General features: G+C 39.1%; 3 protein-coding genes across 4 annotated transcripts; 2 read left to right on the top strand and 1 right to left on the bottom strand.

Annotated features, from left to right (window-relative positions):
- The first annotated feature begins 423 nt into the window (after window positions 1–423).
- On the top strand, window positions 424–10,516 carry LOC117301693 (transcription intermediary factor 1-alpha-like). Its single transcript, XM_033785721.1, has 4 exons — window positions 424–514; window positions 7,460–8,749; window positions 9,090–9,240; window positions 9,997–10,516. Exons 1-4 carry the CDS (start codon window positions 424–426, stop codon window positions 10,514–10,516), a joined length of 2,052 nt encoding a protein of 683 aa, XP_033641612.1.
- Window positions 10,517–11,356: 840 nt separating this feature from the next.
- Window positions 11,357–15,036, top strand: LOC117301288. 2 transcript variants are annotated; one of them, XM_033785176.1, is made up of 3 exons: window positions 11,357–11,408; window positions 12,165–13,101; window positions 13,325–15,036. In XM_033785176.1, exons 2-3 carry the CDS (start codon window positions 12,268–12,270, stop codon window positions 13,652–13,654), a joined length of 1,164 nt encoding a protein of 387 aa, XP_033641067.1. In that variant the 5' UTR covers window positions 11,357–11,408; window positions 12,165–12,267; the 3' UTR covers window positions 13,655–15,036. The 2 variants fall into 2 exon arrangements, with proteins under 2 accessions (XP_033641067.1, XP_033641066.1); XM_033785175.1 differs by lacking the exon at window positions 11,357–11,408 and having other exon boundaries at window positions 11,959–13,101.
- Window positions 15,037–16,905: 1,869 nt separating this feature from the next.
- Window positions 16,906–19,698, bottom strand: LOC117301691. The gene is made up of 3 exons (XM_033785719.1): window positions 19,650–19,698; window positions 17,535–18,419; window positions 16,906–17,167 (listed from the first exon to the last, which is right to left on the bottom strand). Exons 1-3 carry the CDS (start codon window positions 19,696–19,698, stop codon window positions 16,974–16,976), a joined length of 1,128 nt encoding a protein of 375 aa, XP_033641610.1. The 3' UTR covers window positions 16,906–16,973.
- Between the last annotated feature and the right edge of the window lie 206 nt (window positions 19,699–19,904).

The raw sequence follows: 19,904 nt of genomic DNA, 5'->3' as shown, positions 1-19,904 counted from the left end.
TTATTAGCATATTTCATGGGAAGGGTCCATTGAACAGTTGGCTGTAGATTATGCACTGTAAACAAATTGGGTAAAAAATGCCCAACTATTTACCCAATATTAAGGGCGAATAGTGAACTCCTCCAACTTTTGGGCAAAATATTACCCATCAAAGTTAGGCACTCTGATTGCCAAATAATTGGGTAATATTTCTTCATCAATAGTTGGGTATATTTTGGTAACCAACAGTTGGGTAATTTTTTGTTTACCCATTTTCTGGGTATTTAATACATTATCAATAACCCACTTATTGGGCGATGATTTTATTATGATTTAACCCTTTTCGGTGTTATCCAACAAAATGGTGAATGTATTTAACCCTTTGATTTACAGTTTCTTCTGTGATACGTCATACAAGCAGGCGTAGAAAATATATTTTCCACGATGGCAAACGGTGGTGAGCTGTACCTTCCAAGGCCTTGGCATCTCTCTCAAAATCGAGAGGGTGCTCAGTGGTTCGTAGATGCTTTGGAAGGTTAGTTTTTAACTAAAATACAGTTTGTTTCCTGTTCAGTTGTTGTACACAGTCGTGACAGTTGCAGCGCAAGCACACGCATACATGCCACAACCGGCGTTGCACATAATGGCATGATAAAACTGAAACTAAAAACTGAAACTAATTCAACAGTAGTGTCACTTTGTGGCTCCCTCTGCAACTGTCACGACTATGTACGACTGAATACAAAACACAACTCATATTTAGTTAAAAATTAACCTTCAAATTTGATCTATATCTACTGGAAAACCCCGCTCGTCACAGCCACTTCTCCACTCGCCATGTTGGAAAATATCGTTATGTTTTTTCATACCTTGCCCAACTTTTGGGCAACTCTTTGATCGTAGTGCGCATGATCGGATGATTTTGACCAACTTATGTGCATCAATCGAAATTAACTAAAGTTACCCAAAAAGTTGCTCCAATAAATAAATAAAAGTGTAACCAACAGTTATGATAAATTCAGATTACGAATTATTTGCCCAACACTTGCCCAAATTTTGTTCCGCTTTTTAAACGAAAAATTGGCAAACAAAATGTTTGTCCAAAACCAATTGGTTTTGTTGGGCAATTATCGACCAATAAATGTTGAAGTTACTTTGCCTAACAAATGATTTGACCAACGTTTTTGCAGTGTGTTGTCAATACGATCTCAATGACTCTGGGTCAGAATTGCCCTGGATCTTCGGATCCCGTGATGGGGACTGACCCATTTCTGGGTCAGTATGACCCGGAACACGTGTCAAAGTGACCCTTGAATGGGTAAAACTAACGCAGAATCCGAGTTGTAAACATGTTCCGGATTAACCTGACATGTAAATGTGTCCGGCCTTCGTACACACAGAATCCGGGTAAATCCTAATCCGGGTGATTAGAGTATCTGTAAACGAGTATCAAAATGTGTATAACGTTTAGCAAAGTAATAAAATGCGTTGTCTATGTATTCTGTCAATCAACGTTTTCCTTACTTAAAGGTATCTCTATATATTGTTAACGCCCTTTTTATTTTAAAAACTTGACTGTGCCTGGTATCAAACAAAAGTTGAGTGAGATCTCAACATATATTCACCAAGTGGCATTAGTTATAAGAGCATTTGGGGTTAAGCGCAAGCTAAGACATAACTTAAGGGGACTACTTAATTATCGAACCTAAAGTTGAGAGTTTTCTATCAAATGAGGGTGAAAGATTGGAGCGAGGCATCTGGGAGGTGGGGGAGGGGGCAGGTTTGCCACCCTTTAACCCCTGGCTACGCCAATGTTCCCAATAGCGCCAACATTACAAGCGGTCGGTCTCTTCCAAGCTCGCCATTCTGGGAGTCAAAAGCCGAAACCAGAGATCTTAACATGCGTGCCTAAGTTGCATACATTGTAAAGCATTGATTCCCATCACAACCACGAGGTGTTGTGTAGTCTTGGTTCAGGACTCTCCTGGATTTGTAACAAGAAAGCGCGCTATCACCCCCAACGCGCTATCAACCACGAACCGCTATCACAGGAGAGTCTTGGAACATTCGTTAAATCTCCCCCAAAAATCGGGGGGAAACATAATGTGCGTGCGTAGGGTTCCCGCAGAGCCCGCCCCTTTTTGGGGTGGAGATTTATCGAATGTGCCAAGACTCTCCTGTGATAGCGGTTCTCGGGCGATAGCGGTTCGTGGTTGATAGCGCGTTGGGGGTGATAGCGCGCCCTGTTGTGACAAATCCAGGAGAGTCTTGAACCAAGACTAGGTGTTGTGGTGATCACGTGACGTGAACCGGGTCAATGCAGTCCTACTGTTTGATACCGCGCATTACATTGGACCTGTAACAACTATTACCCCAGAAATATGACCATGTGTATCAACTTACTAAACAAATTGAAGCCATTTCCACTAATTGTTCATTGTGTTTGTTGGTCATGCGTGGGGCAGCATGCTTCCGAGCAACAGTAATTTGGTTTACTTTTGTTACCCCTGACCCGCATGATTTGTCTTTGTTTTTTATCCCTTCTGGTTGTCGTTCCCATTTGGTTCTGTTTTCCTCCTGCATGCTCCGCCCTCAGCCGCCCTCTTATTGTGTTTATGTTTTGCTTTTGTTTTCTTTTTCAAATAATTTATTTAAGTTAATTTAATTTTACCTTATTTATTCTTTTATTTAATTCTGTATTTATTTTCCTTATTTCTTGCTTTTTCATAATTGTTTTTTTTTTCCCGTTAATGTTCTGTCTTGTGCTACTGTAACTTGTTTGTTGTACCTTGTATTGGTCGAATAAATAATAATAATAACAATAATAATAATTGGGGTGGGACCAGTTGTGATGACGTGTGTTCTTTTTTGGAATTGGGGTTGGGGCACCTTTGATCTACATGGATGCACTATAGTACTGAATAGAAAGCACACACATCGAATGCGTACGGAGTGAAGCCAGTTTTCAAAAGCAGCATCTATGTTTCAGTTACGTTTAATGTTTGCATTCAGGTTATAGGCCTCCATTTCTATTTCCGTAGCATTATCAAGGGCAATTCTTTTGAGTTACATCAGCAGAATCACCAAGAGAACTTTGAACAGGCACGTTTGTAATGTTGCGATGTTTGCGCTTGCAATATTATGAGAAGACTTTGAACCTGGGAGTAAATTCAACGGCGATACCAACTCCATAAACAATGCATCAACGTTTACATTATAAATCCACAAGCACATGTTGGGTAAACAATGGTGGCTGAGATTGTGCCTGAACAATTCTTGTGAATATGGGTCTGAAACATTCTGAAGTAGACTGTCTTATCAGTTACAGTTAATATTAAACTAACTAAGAGTTCCAATGTTTGTAGTGATACGTAGTCTTGGTGCAAGACGTTTTTCGGTGAGTCGGTGCGGGCGCTGTTAATGAATTGGCCGCGGTGTGCGTGAAAGGAAAACGAGAAACAGACTAAGTGATAAACTTTTCATGCGACTCATATGAACAACTTGCGCGCATCTGCTCACTGAGCTCCGTGTCACCACGCTCAGCGTAGGAAAATGACACTCAAAAAGACCCCTAACTGAAAACTTTCTCGAGTAAATGGAAAGTATGTCTAGGTTTCTCACCAACTCGCTACGCATTTCAAAGTTCAAAGTATTACCTTTCATATGGTTATTTTTTTAATATTTATTATGTTCGGGAAAAAAGGGCTTTTTTCAATCAAAAACGGGGTGTAAAACTTCAAAATCGGCAAAGTCAATGGAGGTCAACACGATTATTGACCATTTTCCGGTGGGTTGCCTCACTGAATTATACGGCACAGTCGTTCCTTTTGTCCCACAGATTCAACTCGCACTTCTGAATAAACTACATACAATTTCCTTTCCACTCATATAAGAATCATTCTGATTGGACATGGGGAAAAAGGGGCTTTTTTTGCTTCCAATCATGCAACGTTTCTCTTCTAAGACATGACCCGATTACAATATGCAACGTGCTTCTATAGTCTGGCTCCGTGTATTCTCTTATAAACCCGCGTATAACGTAGGTTGAACGGGGAACTAGATCAGACCACGCATTCATTTCGCAGAAACTGAAGCTCGCTGGATCGGTGTTAGTTTTTTCCCTTCATGGTTTGTTTTTTACTGATTAAATGGCTCAAAACTAAATTGTTCAGTATAGATATAGATGATATATTATAAGATTTCTGTTATTTTCATAACTATCTCTGGATATCGGCAAAATGAGTCTTGTTTGACGTCCGTGCTAGTCGGGCCGTATCATTTTTTCTTCGAGGGGTGACTGAGTGTTGTTGTGATTGTTCCCCATCTCGCGTACACATAGACATGTGCAATACGTGGAGAGTTTGTTTGTTTCTTAAATTAAAACAAAAGGTTTCTGCCTAGCATGTCATTACTTTTAGGTAGTAGTTTACAAACATGACATGATGGGTCTTCCCTCTTAGTTTTACAAAAACACAATCATGCAGTTTTTAATTGCTTATTTATTATATTATAAAATATCAATTTTGCCAAGCCAACCCAATCATTCATTCAATCATCAAGAAAAAAACTATTGTTTACTCATCAGTCTCGCGACACTGCTGTTGTCCGCAGGGAAGACTATACTTTCTCGCGGGAAAACTGATTTCGCGCGAGACTGCTGGGGACGTAGTCGCAACAGCAGTAATCTTGCGAGCAAGTAGTCTCGATACAACGATCATGTCAAGAGTCGCAGGGAGAGTAAGGTATGCTATCAGCCCGACAAACATTACGACTTGTCCACAAGCATTTTGAAAAAGAGCTAGGTGCAGATAGTGTTCTCACCTCTCACACCTGTACACAACAGATACGCCCACTGGGAACTCATACCAGACTACTGCCATTCTACCCGCAATAGTTGCAGCAATTTTTCTTCCTCAAGACTATTTTGCTCTTTTCTGGTAAGTCTTTTGCTTGAAATTCATATATTGATACCGTGCATGGTAATAATAGCTGGGGACGTGATACATACAAGATGATTATTCGCGTCAAGTCTGCAATTATTACGAAAATACTAAAACCAACTGCTGCGTCGACGTTCATCGTAGCCGACTGACAATCTTGGCTCCGGGTAGGCAATGGCTACAGCTGTCGACTATTAACTGACCCCTAAATAAATCCCATTAGGCCCATTTCTAGCGATGGATGGTGGCTTAGCTGTACTAAGGCGCAATCTGTAGAATATAACATGTGCTTTTGCTGCTTTTTTTCTCTATTTTTTTAAATTAATTTCAGAGACGCATTTCTTTATTGCCATTTTATTTTGACTCCATTATTATTATTATTGAGTCAACGGGTAGAGGTAGAACATGAAAATATTGAGGCAGTTAAACTTTAAAAACTTGTAGTCGTGTTTTTTTAGCTTTTGGGTGTAACTATAGTTACATACATAGTACGAAAAGGGACACTCACGGGTCAGTAGACTTACTGACCCTATTTCTTGATCACAGGGGGTTCGACCCCTTCCAGGTCAGTCTAATCTGGAGAGTCGTTTTAAGTTTAATTGTGATTCTGTCATTTGGACACATCCATAGTCATGTTGAAACAGCCCAGCTATCATGCATACGTTGCACAGTTGGCCAGAATTGAATTAAAGTGTGCCAAAATTATATCTCAACATATTTTTGGTGAACATTATATTTAAACATATTTATGATGGAAAGTTGGTTGTAAGGGGTTTTCTGATACGTAGAATTTGATGGTCATGGTTTTAAAGATCTATGACGTCACCATAGTGCTGAATCGTGATTGGTCGGCAAGAGTTTAATAACTACTAATATCCTTTTGTTCATTTTTTCCCCTTGGCATATCAAAGAAACAGTTCGTGAACAAATGTTTTGCGATGCAAAGTGTGTTTTCATAAGGGTTTCTAAAGGCGGTACTCATAAAGGGTGGTCTTTCTTTGATGCTAAACAGAGAAATATGGCCGCTGACACACACACTGTCGTTACAGGTGGTTGAGTCAAAACAGGCGTTTCTCCTAGGGGTATACAACTTCAAAATTGAATAATTTCCAAAGTCGCAAAATGTCGCAACCAAATTTGGTTTTAGACTGTTCCTGAAGGTTCAGGCTACTGAAAAAAGTTAGAATTAAAGCGGCAATCGGCGGCATTTTATATTTCCTACGTCTCTGATTGAAATAAATGAAAACTAGGAGGCATTTTATGGGATTTATCGGACCTTTTCAAACAGTAAACAGAAATTAAACTGATTATTTTTCATGTTAGTTTTCATGGCATTATCTTTCATGAGCCGTTCAGGGTCGCAAGTTAAAATACCCATTAAGTTCAACGGTTTTGCCGCACTTTGTTACGATTTTTTGTCTAAATAAAGTCATAACCCTAATTTTAAAGAGTATTTTTTTCATTAATTCTTTCTTTTAACATACCCCTGGACTATTAAGAACAATAACAACATGGAAGTACTGATTTTTGAAACAATCACCAGTTGCCTATTTTGGCGCGGTTTGACCTTGACCTGGCCCACTGTGCGTTGGGCCAACACCGGTGAACGTCGGCAAAGTCGGCATCAAAAAACGAACGTTGAACAGACGTTGGGAAGGTCGGAGTCAGTTTTTAAACGTTGTACTGACGTTTGTAAACAGTATGAAATACAACAGTCAGAATTACAACGTTGGCACAACTTAGTTATGATAGGGGCAACTTAACGTCGTCTAATATGGGTTGTGCCAACGTCGGGAAATGTTATGCAGTGAAACATGTCGTTTTTCAACGTTGGCTCATTTAGATATAGAACGGGCAACCTAATGTCTGCATCCATAGGTTGAGCTAACGACAGGAAATGTTGTGCAGTAATAACCGGTCAATTTCCAACGTTGGCTCAACGTAGTTAAAACACGGGTAACCTAATGTCTGCATCCTTAGGTTGTGCCAACGTCGGAAAATGTTGTGCAGTATAGTAGGTGACTTTCCAACGTTCGCTCAACGTAGTTATAATACGGGCAACCTAACGTCTGAATCCTTAGAATGCCAACGTCGGGAATTCTTGAGTCGTATAACATGTCGATTTCCAACGTTAGCATAACGTAGTTATAATGTGGGCAACCTAACATCGGCGTCTTACGGTTGTGCCAACGTCGGGAAATGTTGTGGAGTATAACATGTAAATTTCCAACGTTGGCTCAACGTATTTATAATACGGGCAACCTAACGTCTGCATCCTTAGGTTATGCCAACGTCGGGAATTGTTGTGCCGTATATTTTTGTGCCGTATTAACAAACGTCACTTGTCAACGGTTGCCCTACCAAAAATGTGTACGTTTGCCAACGTTGGGCCAATGTTTACATGTTTAGCTGGGAGATTATGTGTGAAAACTGACCCGGGATAAGTCGGCCACCACGAGATCAAGATCCGGGTCAAATGTTCATTAATTTTCTTTGGTTGCTCAAATAATCTAGTTTCTATTTTTATTTTTTTCTGCTAGGTAAAATGGCGAGTGCATCTGCAGTACTCAAGGAAATTGGTAAAGACTTTTTGGAATGTGGTATCTGTTTTGAACGGTACACACATCCCAAAATCCTCAGTTGCGTACACAGCTTCTGTGAAAAATGTTTGGTTCAATACTATGGCAACGATGTTGTAAAACCTTGTCCATTGTGTCGGCAAAAGATACGACTACCAGTGCCAGGGGGCATCAGTGGCCTCAAGACCAATGGGTTCATAATAACATTGAGGGAAAAAGTCGAGCTCCAGGAGAAGGTTGCCAAACTATCAGACAAAGCACGACGCACATGTGAATTATGTACTGAGAACGAGGTTACACATCATTGTTTAAACTGCTCTCAGAATATCTGCCAGGGCTGCATGAACATTCACAGGCGAAGCAAAGTTTCAGCTGATCACACAGTCGGAACCTTGGAAGATGTTCGCAAGGGAAAGGTTACCCTACCAGAGGTACAAAAGGAGTATACATGCAACACGCACAAGGGTGAGATCAATCGATTTTACTGTGAGACGTGTCATGTCTTGATTTGTCACGTCTGCACTGTTGTAAACCATTGCAAACCCGAGCATCGGTACATTGATTGCGCATCAGCTTCTTCCAAATATAAGAGGGGTTTTAAAGAACTATTTCCCACAATTACCAATGAAATCAAACATGTTAAAGAATGTTTAGATCTTGCATGCAAAGCTCAGCAACAATTTGAAAGGAAAGTTTCACAAACAGTGCAAGAGGTGAAGAAGGGAGCAGATTTGGCGAGGGACAAAGTGAAAGCCGAAGAAGACCGAATTCTGCGAGAGATCCGGGTCCTAAAGGAGGATCGCAGCACAGCATTTGACGAACAAATAAAAACAATGCAATCTTTGCTTCAGAGGAAGCAAGATACGCTGACCATCGCAAGAGATGTCACAAACAAAGGCTCAGATAGTGACTTTCTGTCTTTATTTCCAATCATCGACCAAGATTTGACTTTCTTAAAAAGTAATAAAGTCCCACCTCAGATTGACGCAAGTTTTCACTATCAGCGCCTCGATCAGACTGGTTCTATTATACTAGGCAACCTGGAGATCGGAACTAAGTGGGAGCCGCGTCGTGAACTCAGGCGTCATAGGACGTGGACGAGGAAGAGGATGGAGTCTTTTTGTGATATAGCATCTCTGCCAGGTGACAGACTTGCAGTAACTACCGCCATCACCCGACGTTCACGTGATGGAAAATTGGCTATCTGCAGAACTGATGGTAAACTTGAGAAAACTATTCCAATGAAGGGAAGTAAGTGTTCCGATGAAAACATGTTATTTCAATATCTCAACAGGAGGGCTTCGAATAGCTTGTGTGAAACAAAGATGCAATGACGTTTGCAATTACAATCTTTGTGCCAAAGACGTGACGGGGGGGGGGGGACAAACCAACAAAAAAGAAAAAATTACTCTTCAAAAATGTGCTCTGACATTATTTTCATGGTCGACATGTTGTCTGCTCCCGACTGCGAGGGTGGTGTGGGTTTGATTGCTGAACGAATTACCAATTGGACTCACGAATTAAAAAAAAGTCTGCTAGATTTTCATGTAATCATTACAGGGTTTTTATTCTATTTGTTTTCTTATGTCAGTTGGTCAAAATGGCATAGCATCTTTTCGCAATGGCTTAATGGTGGCTGATTATCAGAGTGGATGTGTCCAGATCTACAATGAGGATTTCACAACAACCTCTCAGCTTCATCCATTCCTTGATGGAAAGATAGACGAAACGAGTAGGAAAAAGTAAAACATGTTTTTATACTCAATTAACTGCGTTCTCTCAATATAATATTTTCATCCCCCTTATATACTGTTTTTTCTTCGAAATCATTTCGTTCCCTTAAAAAAAAGTCCTTCCCCCAAAATGCAAATTGTTTTCCTCGAAATAAACTTTGCTCATTTGATATCAGCCACGCCCAAACAAACAAAGGCTCAGAATGTGACTTTCTGTCTTTATTTCCAATCATCGACCAAGATTTGACCATTTTAAAAAGTAATTATGTCCCACCTCAGATTGACGCAATTTTCCACTATCAGCGGATCGATCAGACTGGTTCCGGTAAACTAGGCAACCTTTTGGCAAGCGTCAATACCAGGACGGAAAGCACATCAAACTAAGGCTGTTTATCTTATGTCGTGCATTGAATTTAATTGAATTGAAATTACATTAAATAATTCGTTCCCTAAAATAACAACTCGAAGGAACGAATTATTTTAGCGACTACTGATGCCTTTTTAATTTTCAATTAATATTACGAGATCGCCGTAGAACTAAAACAGCCTGCTAATGTGTCTTTTTGTTTGCTTTGTATTGTTGATTTTCGGTGGGGGTGTCAGGGTCCACATTGTTGCTTTTTAATTAAATTAAACCTTTATTGAATTGTTTCAAGGGAGCAGGGAGACGTTGATATCGAAGCTAAGGAAACATAATTTCGATGGAATGAAATAAGTAATTTTTTTTTAACCATCGTATAATTTCTTTTGCAATTGTCTCTTTAGAGGATATCTTGATTTTCTCAATGGATACACGTGCATTTGTATGAAGAAAGACGGTACTATTCTGGTAGGACATTCCACAGAGAACGCGATAACCTTAATACACCGTCCTGCTGGTGAGCTAATACACACTACACGTATATCACTGCCGAAGTCACCGCGGTTCTTGGCCACTGACTGCAATGACAGAATAGTTGTCAGTACTGGCAACCAAGTTATTGTTATCGATGACCAAGGTGCTACCCTTGTCACCATCAAACCCACCATGAATGGTCAGCCTGTGGACTACTGCAGGGGCGTATGCTGCGACGGCTCCGCTATCTACGTGGCAGTTACCAACCTTGACCCTGGTTCTGGTCATATCCATCGTTATGATAGTGATGGGAAGTTCATCTCCTGTATTTTTCAAGGTCTGCGTCGACCAAGGGGAATCACATTCACGGAAGATGGGCAACACCTAGCAGTAGTAGACGATGCAAAAGTACAACTTTACCATAGGGTATCAGTCAACTACGTTACCTAATTAGCTGTAAGGCTAACATGGTATTTTTTTCCAATGCAACAAAAGACCATTATCATGCTGTCACCATCTTGGTCATGTACCTCGTTTCCTTTGCAATAAAATATACTATTACTCATTGTACAAAAGGGAACCAGACTGTTTCTCCTTCCAGCCTCGGTTTGATTGCTTTGATTTGAATGGGAGCAAAATCAAGATGGCGGCACCATGATAAATGTTCTTTGTGAAAGGGGTTCAAGGATGAACACAACTCAAGAGAGCTGAGGGAAGGATTTGAGTTGTTCAATGTGACATTAGGCAGGTCATTTGTGACCCTATACCGATGATGGTGTTGTGTTTTTGTAAAAGAACCATCCTGACTTGATAAATCTACGGAGCCCAGGAAGGGACAGTGGAAAGAAAAAAATATGCAGTGGCTAATTCGTTCGCACGGTTTAGTAATCCGTTCGAACGAATTAATAATCCGTTCGCACGGTTTAGTAATCCGTTCGAACGAATTAATAATCCGTTCGCACGGTTTAGTAATCCGTTCGAACGAATTAATAATCCGTTCGCACGGTTTAGTTATCCGTTCGAACGAATTAGCAATCCGTTTGAACGAATTAGTAATCCGTTCGCACGGTTTAATAATCCGTTCGAACGAATTAGTAATCCGTTCGAACGAATTAGTAATCCGTTCGCACGGTTTAATAATCCGTTCGAACGAATTAGTAATCCGTTCGAACGAATTAGCAATTCGTTCGAACGAATTAGTAATGCGTTCGCACGGTTTAACTAAGGCATGAAATGGCGCTGCACGCATGCGTAAGCGATCCCCTCACAACAACACTTTGCTTCAAGATGGCGGAGGGCAGCGACGCAAGTAAACCTGACGTATCTGATGATGACCGTGTTGGTAAGTTTTTCAATCTTGATCAGTATGATTGGATACAGATACATTGTTAATTGAAACTTAATAGGTCTCATATAGACTATATAGAGTTGTCGGTAGTGTGTATAGTTGTTTTGATTCAGGGTAATGTAATTATCACTTTGGTCTGTGTAAAACACCTACGAATTTTAATGTTACTTACTTTTGTACGTATATGCCCTTTAGTATTGACTGGCACTGGCCACAAGATCACACTATCATAATTATTATAACAATTGAATGTGGGTCTAAAAAAGCTTGTGGTTGACTCTTTTGACGGCAAAAGGGTGACATAGTTGACGGGTATGGCGGGAGAGAATGCGCTGTTTTACAAAACAGTGTCATGTCTATGTAACGATTTACAGAACAAATGACTCCATTAGTATTAATAGAGCGAGCGAGAAATTATTCCCAAATACGCGAGTTACTTGTTGTTTGTTGTTTGTTTGTTAGATTGTTGGTTTTTTTTTTTTTTTTTTTTTTTTTTTTTTTTTTTTATGTGTTTTTTCGGGGGGGGGGGGGGGGTTCTGCATAATGGAGACTCATTAGATGACCAAACTTACTGAGCCATCTACTTCTCATCCCTACCTTCCCAATGAAGGCTTCTTTTGATTATGCTATTTAGAAAGAGAGTACATACATTTCCCTTTATTTATGTGCCACCATAACGTTGGATTTATGCTCCATTCCTTCTCAAAGAAATAGCACTTTACATCTTTATATTTATTTTGTTTCTATTAGGTCTTTTGAGCAAAGTCTAACGGCATCCCCTAACAGCTTCAATAGTCTACCAGCATCAGAATTCATCAAATAGTCTGTGCCATTCTCAACCACAAGAACGAACATGACCAACCGAAACAAACTGATAGAGATATATTTTCACCTTGGCCTGGAGTATAAGGATATTGTAAATATTCTTATTGCAAAACACAAAATACTTTTAAGTGAAAGAACTTTGAAGAGGACCTTACAGAGACAAGGGCTTTTTCGTCGGAAAAATTATACCAATCTTCAAGAAGTGGTTGCTTTCATAAGACGAGAACTCCAAGGGTCAGGTTCTTGTCATGGATACAGATGGATGTTTGAAAAATGCAAATTGAATGGTCTAAATGTAAGAAAAGAACACGTCAGGGTTATCTTGTCTTTGGTCGATCCTATTGGAACGGAAATGCGGCGTGCAAGAAGACTATCAAGACGGTCCTACTTCTCAAAGGGACCAAATTATATATGGCACATGGACTCCTATGACAAGTTGCGTCCCTTCGGTCTGTGCATTAATGGATGCATTGACGGGTTTGCAAGAAAACTATGCTGGCTCAATGCGTACAGGACCAGCAGTGATCCAAGAGTTATCGGCGGTTACTTCGTTGAAACTGTAAAAAGTCTTCAAGGCTGTCCTAGAATTGTAAGAGCAGACCGTGGGACAGAGAACTGCTATGTACGGGAATTCCAGAGATTCTTACGGCGTAATGGAAGTGATGCCTTTGCAGAAGAAAGGAGTTTCATGTACGGTTCAAGCAACCACAATCAACGGATCGAAAGTTTTTGGGGATTTTTGAGGAAAGAATGCATTGAGTTCTGGCTAGAATTTTTCCATGGAATGAAGAACGAGGGATACTTTGATGGCACCTTTCTTGACGTGAACCTAGTTCTCTTCTGTTTCCTCGGCCTAATCCAGGTACACGTTTTATACTGCTTGTGTTGCTCTTTCTTTTCTTGTTTTCCTTATTTTTATGACAATTTGTCAATTTCAAACGTGAGTAGGTCTCATGATGACAAACTTGGTGTTTTATAGTTGAAAGTTTTCGAGTCAGTAATATTTCATATGTGTGTGCAAATCTATTTTTATTATAATTATCTTTTTAACACTTTTTATAATTTATTATTACTATTTTTTTCAGGATGAACTTGACCGGACAGCTGATGTGTGGAATACGCATATCATTTCCCCATCCAAGAATGAAAATGTACCACACGGCCGACCAAATGTTATGTATTTCGTGCCAGAATTATATAACACTAAAAACTACACACAGGGGATCACTCAAGATGATTTAGACGAATGTGAGGAAGAATGTATCTTCCGAGGATCGATTCCATGCGATGAGGACGTCTTCCGTCTTTGCAGTTTTATCATGGCAAAGAGACACCTTACTTTGTCACATGATGCCTACAGTGGACTTGAATTGTACCTCGTTCTGAGAGAGGTATTGTCAGTATTAAATGAATAACATTTATTACAATCTTCAGATTAGTGAAAATACTAAATGAACATAATTGGATCTAGCAAAACATGGGATAAACCAACCCACCTCTGCCTTCCACGTCCTATGTACGATTATGTTACTATACCAAAACCCTGGCCCAATTTCATGGCTCTGTTTACCGTAAGCAACGAATCGGCGATTATGGAAGCAGTGTTTATCACAGATTAGCACGAAAATGTTTCTTGGGCGCGTGCGTACTTCACGTTTCACAGGCATTCTTTGCTTAAACTAGCGCCGAAATTCAGCATTTTCACCGTAAGCGAAGAATGGAGATCACAAGCACAGAATTCTGCGGTAAGAAAAGCCATGAAATTGGGCCAAGATCTTGGAGTGTTTGACTGTGGTCTTAGAGCTGCAAACCAGCATTCTGCCTTCTCTGTCAAAGCTTTTGACATGAATACTTCAAAATAATACACACACAACTCTTTCAAATTAAAAGTGCATGTGGGCTTGAAGTGCAAGCACAAAATACATTTAGCGCGTTTTTATTAAAGATCTAATTTAGTTACGGTCAATATACTGTTTAAAAAGTAAGTATAAATCATACACTTGTGAATAAAGTCTAAAGTGTATACGTTATCGAAAAGCTGAAGAAGAGATCGTCGTTTCATTTCAAGCCGATTGTCTAAAATTAATAAAGTAGGCCGCCATGTGTTGTTAAGCAAGTGATGAATGCTCAATATTGAGCCACTTCGCCAATAATGTGCAAACTGACAACAGTTTTTAAGACGCCGTTAAAGTATAAGAATGACAAGTAATAAGTTCTTGGCGAATTGATGTGTTCTTTTTTATTGAAACAAACGGCAAGTAAACACTAACAATGGAATACAGAAAACAGATTAACAAAATAGTGTAAACAATCTTTTAAAAAGTGCATCGTGGCAAAATGTTCAACAAATTAATTGCCGTGAATGTATGCCATTCAGACAAGATCAGGGCCAAATTATTTCATAGAGCTGCTTAAGCAGGTAATTTTGCTTACAATGTGTGATTAGCAAAAATGAGCAGGCATTAAGAAATGGTGCATGTGACATGGTATTTTGGCTGGTTACCTTATTCTGGTAAGCATAATTTTGTTGTGCTTAGCTTCTTTTCTGCTTAAGCAGCTCTATGAAATTGGGCCCTGTCAGCATGACAACTCAATGGTAAGGCTATAGTTTTATTAGGACAGTTACAAATGTATAATACAAACGTGTTTCTTTATACACCGTTTAAAAGTGGCGCACAGGATGTCTTGCTAAACAATGTTTTTATTTTTATGTTTTATTTATATGTAAACTTAGGATCTGACATTTAAATTTGTATCATTAGTTAGTTTGTCAGACAGAAAATGTGCTCGTTATATAATACCCCCCCCCCCCCCCAACCACCACCACCACCATCTGTTTACTTTACCACCACCACGGTAACAAAGTTAGCTTTTCCCCCTTGCAAACTGTTATTATTTTTTTTGTTTTCATTTGTAAAAATGACATTATTGCCTGTGTGTTTGTTGGGGGGGGGGGGGTGGTGCTTAAAGGAACACTATGCCTTGGATCGGGATCGGGTGAGTTGGTCAATAAAAAGCGTTTGTAACTGTTTGTTATAAAATGCATAGGCCTATGTTAGAAAGATGTTAGTAAAGTAGAATACAGTGATCCACACAAAATTATGTCTCGAAATTGCGCGGTTTTCCTTTTACTTTGCGAACTAACACGATCGGCCATTTTGTGAATTTGACTCCACAAAATGGCCGACCGTGTTAGTTCACGATGTAAAAGGAAAACCACGCAATTTCGAGGCCTATTTGTGTGGATCACTGTATTCTACTTTTAAAATGTCTTTCTAGCCATAATATGCATTTTATAACAACCGGTTACAAACGCTTTTTATTGACCAACTCGCCCGATCCAAGGCAACGTGTTCCTTTAAGTTCCCGCAATGGGTGCGCCATTTGGTGTGACCATCTTAGTTATAGAGAGTTTGAAATATTGGAATGAAATTCAAGTTTTTGTTGGAAATATCAGAAAATATTTTCAAAGTAATTCTAGCTAGGAAGAAAACAGACTTGAAATAATTATTAACTTAAAAATATGTTCTTTCTATAGGTTCCTTTCACTATAGATACGCCAACAAATCATAAATGTCCCGGGAGAAACACAAAGTGATATACTGTTAAAACTCTTAAAAACTACAAGAAAACTGCAACACTTATATAACACTTAAACTGTATAAAATGCTTTCAAAACGATTTATACTACCCCTACAGCAGCTCAGAAATGTTTGATACTTTCATTTTACTTGTCTAATTTGTGTATGTAGGTTTTGACGATTTTATGTTGTGTGCATTAATAAAGTCGTATAATGTACTTTAACTGCTGAACCACCGTTTGCGTCACTGGCTGGGAAAATACTTTCCAGGCTAGGCCTATGATTTGTTGTTATCAATACTTTTAAAAATATACATCATCAACTGTTTAGAATAAAGAAAGAACAATTAAATGTTTTCACATGCCCGAATTTGTAAGGGGGGGGGGGGTTGGTCTTTACAATTAGTGTTATGAACACGCAAGCATGACTCGTTCAATTTGTTTAACAACCATTAAATTGTAATGTATCTTTGCATAAATGTCAACCGTTTTTCAGTTGTCTATCGATTTCTTTGTCGAGTATAAAAAACAACACGTAACTGTCTATCTACAATGAAGCATTTTTCTTCTTCTTTGTACACAAATATCAGTTATTTTTATCAAACCTTTTTGTTTTTCATCCATTCCCAGTCATTCTTCATGAAGAACTACCTTTAGATAACAGTAATAAGAGCACTCCCTGCAAATCAGTTATAAGCTTTTATTTTTCTAAATAATAAGGGGCTTAGACTGCTGGATCGGAAACTTAGATTGGTACACAGTGCATATCATGCAACCACAAAAAAAAGATACATAAGCTTTCAAATAAAATTAGGAAAAATAATTATTTCTCAACTGAGAAAAGTATTTGTGTCTTCCATCCATTTCTGTGACACTAAATTGACCTATGACCTAAACAGCCTATGATTGTTCCAATGGTAATAATGGTCAAACTATGGTAACATAAACTGTTAATGAATTTGCACTGTGCATGAACTATGGACACACTGTGAATTGTGCCGAATTGAACATTATGGTTTAGAGAACTTCTTATATGAACACGATGGAAGACACTGACGCATTTAAAAAAAAAAAGAGTAAAATAGAGTTGAGCATAAAACCTAAATGCATATATTATTACAATGGCTACTTTACTTTATCTCATGCTTACTGATTTATACGATATCCATTACCCATACTTTTGAGTCAAGGAGCTCGGTTAATTCTTCTGCCAACTCTAAGTAGGAGCCATAGCTGTTGGGAAACTCAAGCACATAACCGCAGGTGTGTGCAACAGGAGTTCTTGAGAAGTCACTCAGTGGTTCTACAAACCTCACCTTAATAGATGATGCAATCAGGACATCTGCACCTGTTAGAAGAACGATTTTATCATCCATTACTCAAATACAGTGCACAACGTCTACTGAGTGTACAAATTGAAAAACTACATTTGAGAGACGCATATCAATGTTCAAGCAATCTTTTTGCAACATATAATTATCAAAATAATGTTAATGTACAATTAATCTTAAACCCCAGAAAATAACCGAGTAACGCAATAATAGAATGTACATCATGTAATATACCTTCATTTTTTTAAGTGAAACCTACGTGTACAACTGACTTTTCCTTCAGGTTAGACTACACTAACATGGAGTTTAAAATGTCATGTTAATGATTTATTTGAATTTAAAAAAGCAGAGTCAGTGTTTTCGTCTAAATAAAAAATGCAGTACCTGTGCAAAATCTAAGAAACCTTAGAAGACGTTCCTCAGGGCATTGCCTTATGTATTTCTTCAAGAAAGTAGAGATGCTCTGCTCTTTTCGCTCGAGATGTTCCTCAAACTGCAGGATGGATGTCACTTTGTGGGGTGTGGGCTTTAGCTTGTTATACAACTCATCCAGACCCCCTTTTGGTAGTAGTTGTGTCAAACGTTGTTTGAGAGGAACCCGCCAGCAATCTGATATGTATGCAGTATCCTGGATCAGTTCTTTATGAGCCACTTCTGACAAGATTGTTTTGAAGTTGTCCTCACGTACGCAGGGTTTCACCTCATGGGAATCCAGCATATCCAAAAATTCGTCATCCTCACTAACACTCTGAAAATCTGTAAGAGCTTGCTCAATGATCTTTTTCTCGTGGTCCGGAATAAACTGCAAGAATGTCTTTACAAGCTCGTCTTCCTGTGTTTTATGTCCAAAACAATGATTCATGAATGGTTTTGCAAGTTTGATGGGGAAATAACCCACTGTTTTATACCCAATAATCATAACTTCAGCAACATATTTCCACGTTTCTTTCATGTCATGTCGGGTTACTGGAACTGTTATGATACTTCCTGTTGCACATTTCTTGTTGAATGTTTCCCAGTATTCGGCGAGAGCGTCTCTGAAGACCCCCCCATTATCTTCCCCTTTTTCAACAGTTCCATTAGGTAGAATCATCTCGACTTCAATAACGGCATCATTCGATGATACTGTGCCGTTTTTGACAGCGTTGTTTAGTTCTACAAAAACCTGACCCCGATGGAGTTTGATTCTTTGAATTTTGTTTCCTGGTGTTGAGGTATTCCTCTCGCTGGAAGAAGGACGAACGTTTTCAAGGTTGTCACTGAGGAAATCTGCATGTTGAGACAAAACATTAAGAAATTTCTTTATTACAAACATCAAAAAGTAAATACTTATTTAGTTTTAATTTTAATGTGAGATTTTATCACAATTTTAAGTCATGGTTTGAACCATTGCAATGCACACAAAATAATGCGGTCCACTGGACTGCAGGTGTCCTTTGGATATGTTATAATTATTAATTAAAGTCTGTTAGCCCTGATGTTGATTCCAGCTTGCCCAAACAAGATTTGGTATCTGGCGAAACTTCAAAACAAAATTTAATTGAAGCTGTGGCAAAACGTCAAAACTTTGTGTCTTGTGTCTCCAATGACTCAGAGTATAAAAGGTAACGGTGTATCACCACGGTTGACAATACATTTTATAAATTGCAACAGCCAAAAGTATACTAGCCTTACTATGAATGTCCTCATACAACAGTGAAACAATTTCACCAGTATTTTGTATAGCAACATGGGTAATACATAATTATGGTAATGCTATGTTCTGAAAGCCACTGGGGAAGACTTGTCACTACCTGGAACGGCCCAGTGCATATGAACAACAAATTTGTGGAGTGCTTGATAACACCTTTACACAATGACTACACACGTGTTTACCTCAACATGGGTGACATTTAGCTATTTTATCATCACGCTAAATTATTTATGCACATAAATATATATTAGCAGAAATGAAAATGACTTTTGTGAAGGAGAAATCTTCAGATCCGACCAAAGTTTTGAGGAGGATTTTGGGTATGTTGTGATATGCTTACTCTCATAACCTTTTTGCCGTCATACACAACACACAAGCCTTTTCAGGCCCATAGTTTTTATAATCGTAACTATCCTGTGGCCGGTGCCAGTCAATGCAAAGTGGCCTACTTGCATTATGTGACATAACATTCTTACCTGCAGCCGATTTCACGAAACACTAGGATTTATCCTATCTCGAATTGGGGCGATTGACTCGTCCTTACTTAGGATTAATCTTAAGGTTTGCATGTTTCAGTGCAAGGCTGGGACTCGTCCTAAGTCCTAAGATTAATCCCAAGTTAGGAAGAGTTTGGTGGAATCGATGGCTGGTCTGATACAGAGACCAGTAAACCAGAGTGATAATGACGTTACCCTGAATTATAACAAATATACACCTATACCGACAACTCTATGTAATCTCTACGGGACCTTTTAAGTGTCCAACCTTGTCTTTTCAATTAGCAATGCATCTGTTGACAAACTTACCAACACGGTCATCATCAGAGTCAGAACTTGTGTCGCGGCCCTCCGCCATCTTGAAGCAAAGTGTTGTTATGAGGGGATCGCTTACGCATGCGTGCAGCGCCATTTCATGCTTTGGCTAAACCGTGCAAACGGATTGCTAATTCGTTCGAACGGATTGCTAATTCGTTTGAACGGATTATTAATCCGTGCGAACGGTTTACTATTTCGTTCGAACGGATTACTAAACCGTGCGAACGGATTACTAAACTGTGCGAA

Source organism: Asterias rubens, chromosome 17, assembly GCF_902459465.1.
Source record: "Asterias rubens chromosome 17, eAstRub1.3, whole genome shotgun sequence".
NCBI classification, from domain to species: domain Eukaryota; kingdom Metazoa; phylum Echinodermata; class Asteroidea; order Forcipulatida; family Asteriidae; genus Asterias; species Asterias rubens.
The sequence above is the reverse complement of the archived record's forward strand: the minus strand, read 5'-3'. Positions and strand labels throughout refer to the sequence as shown.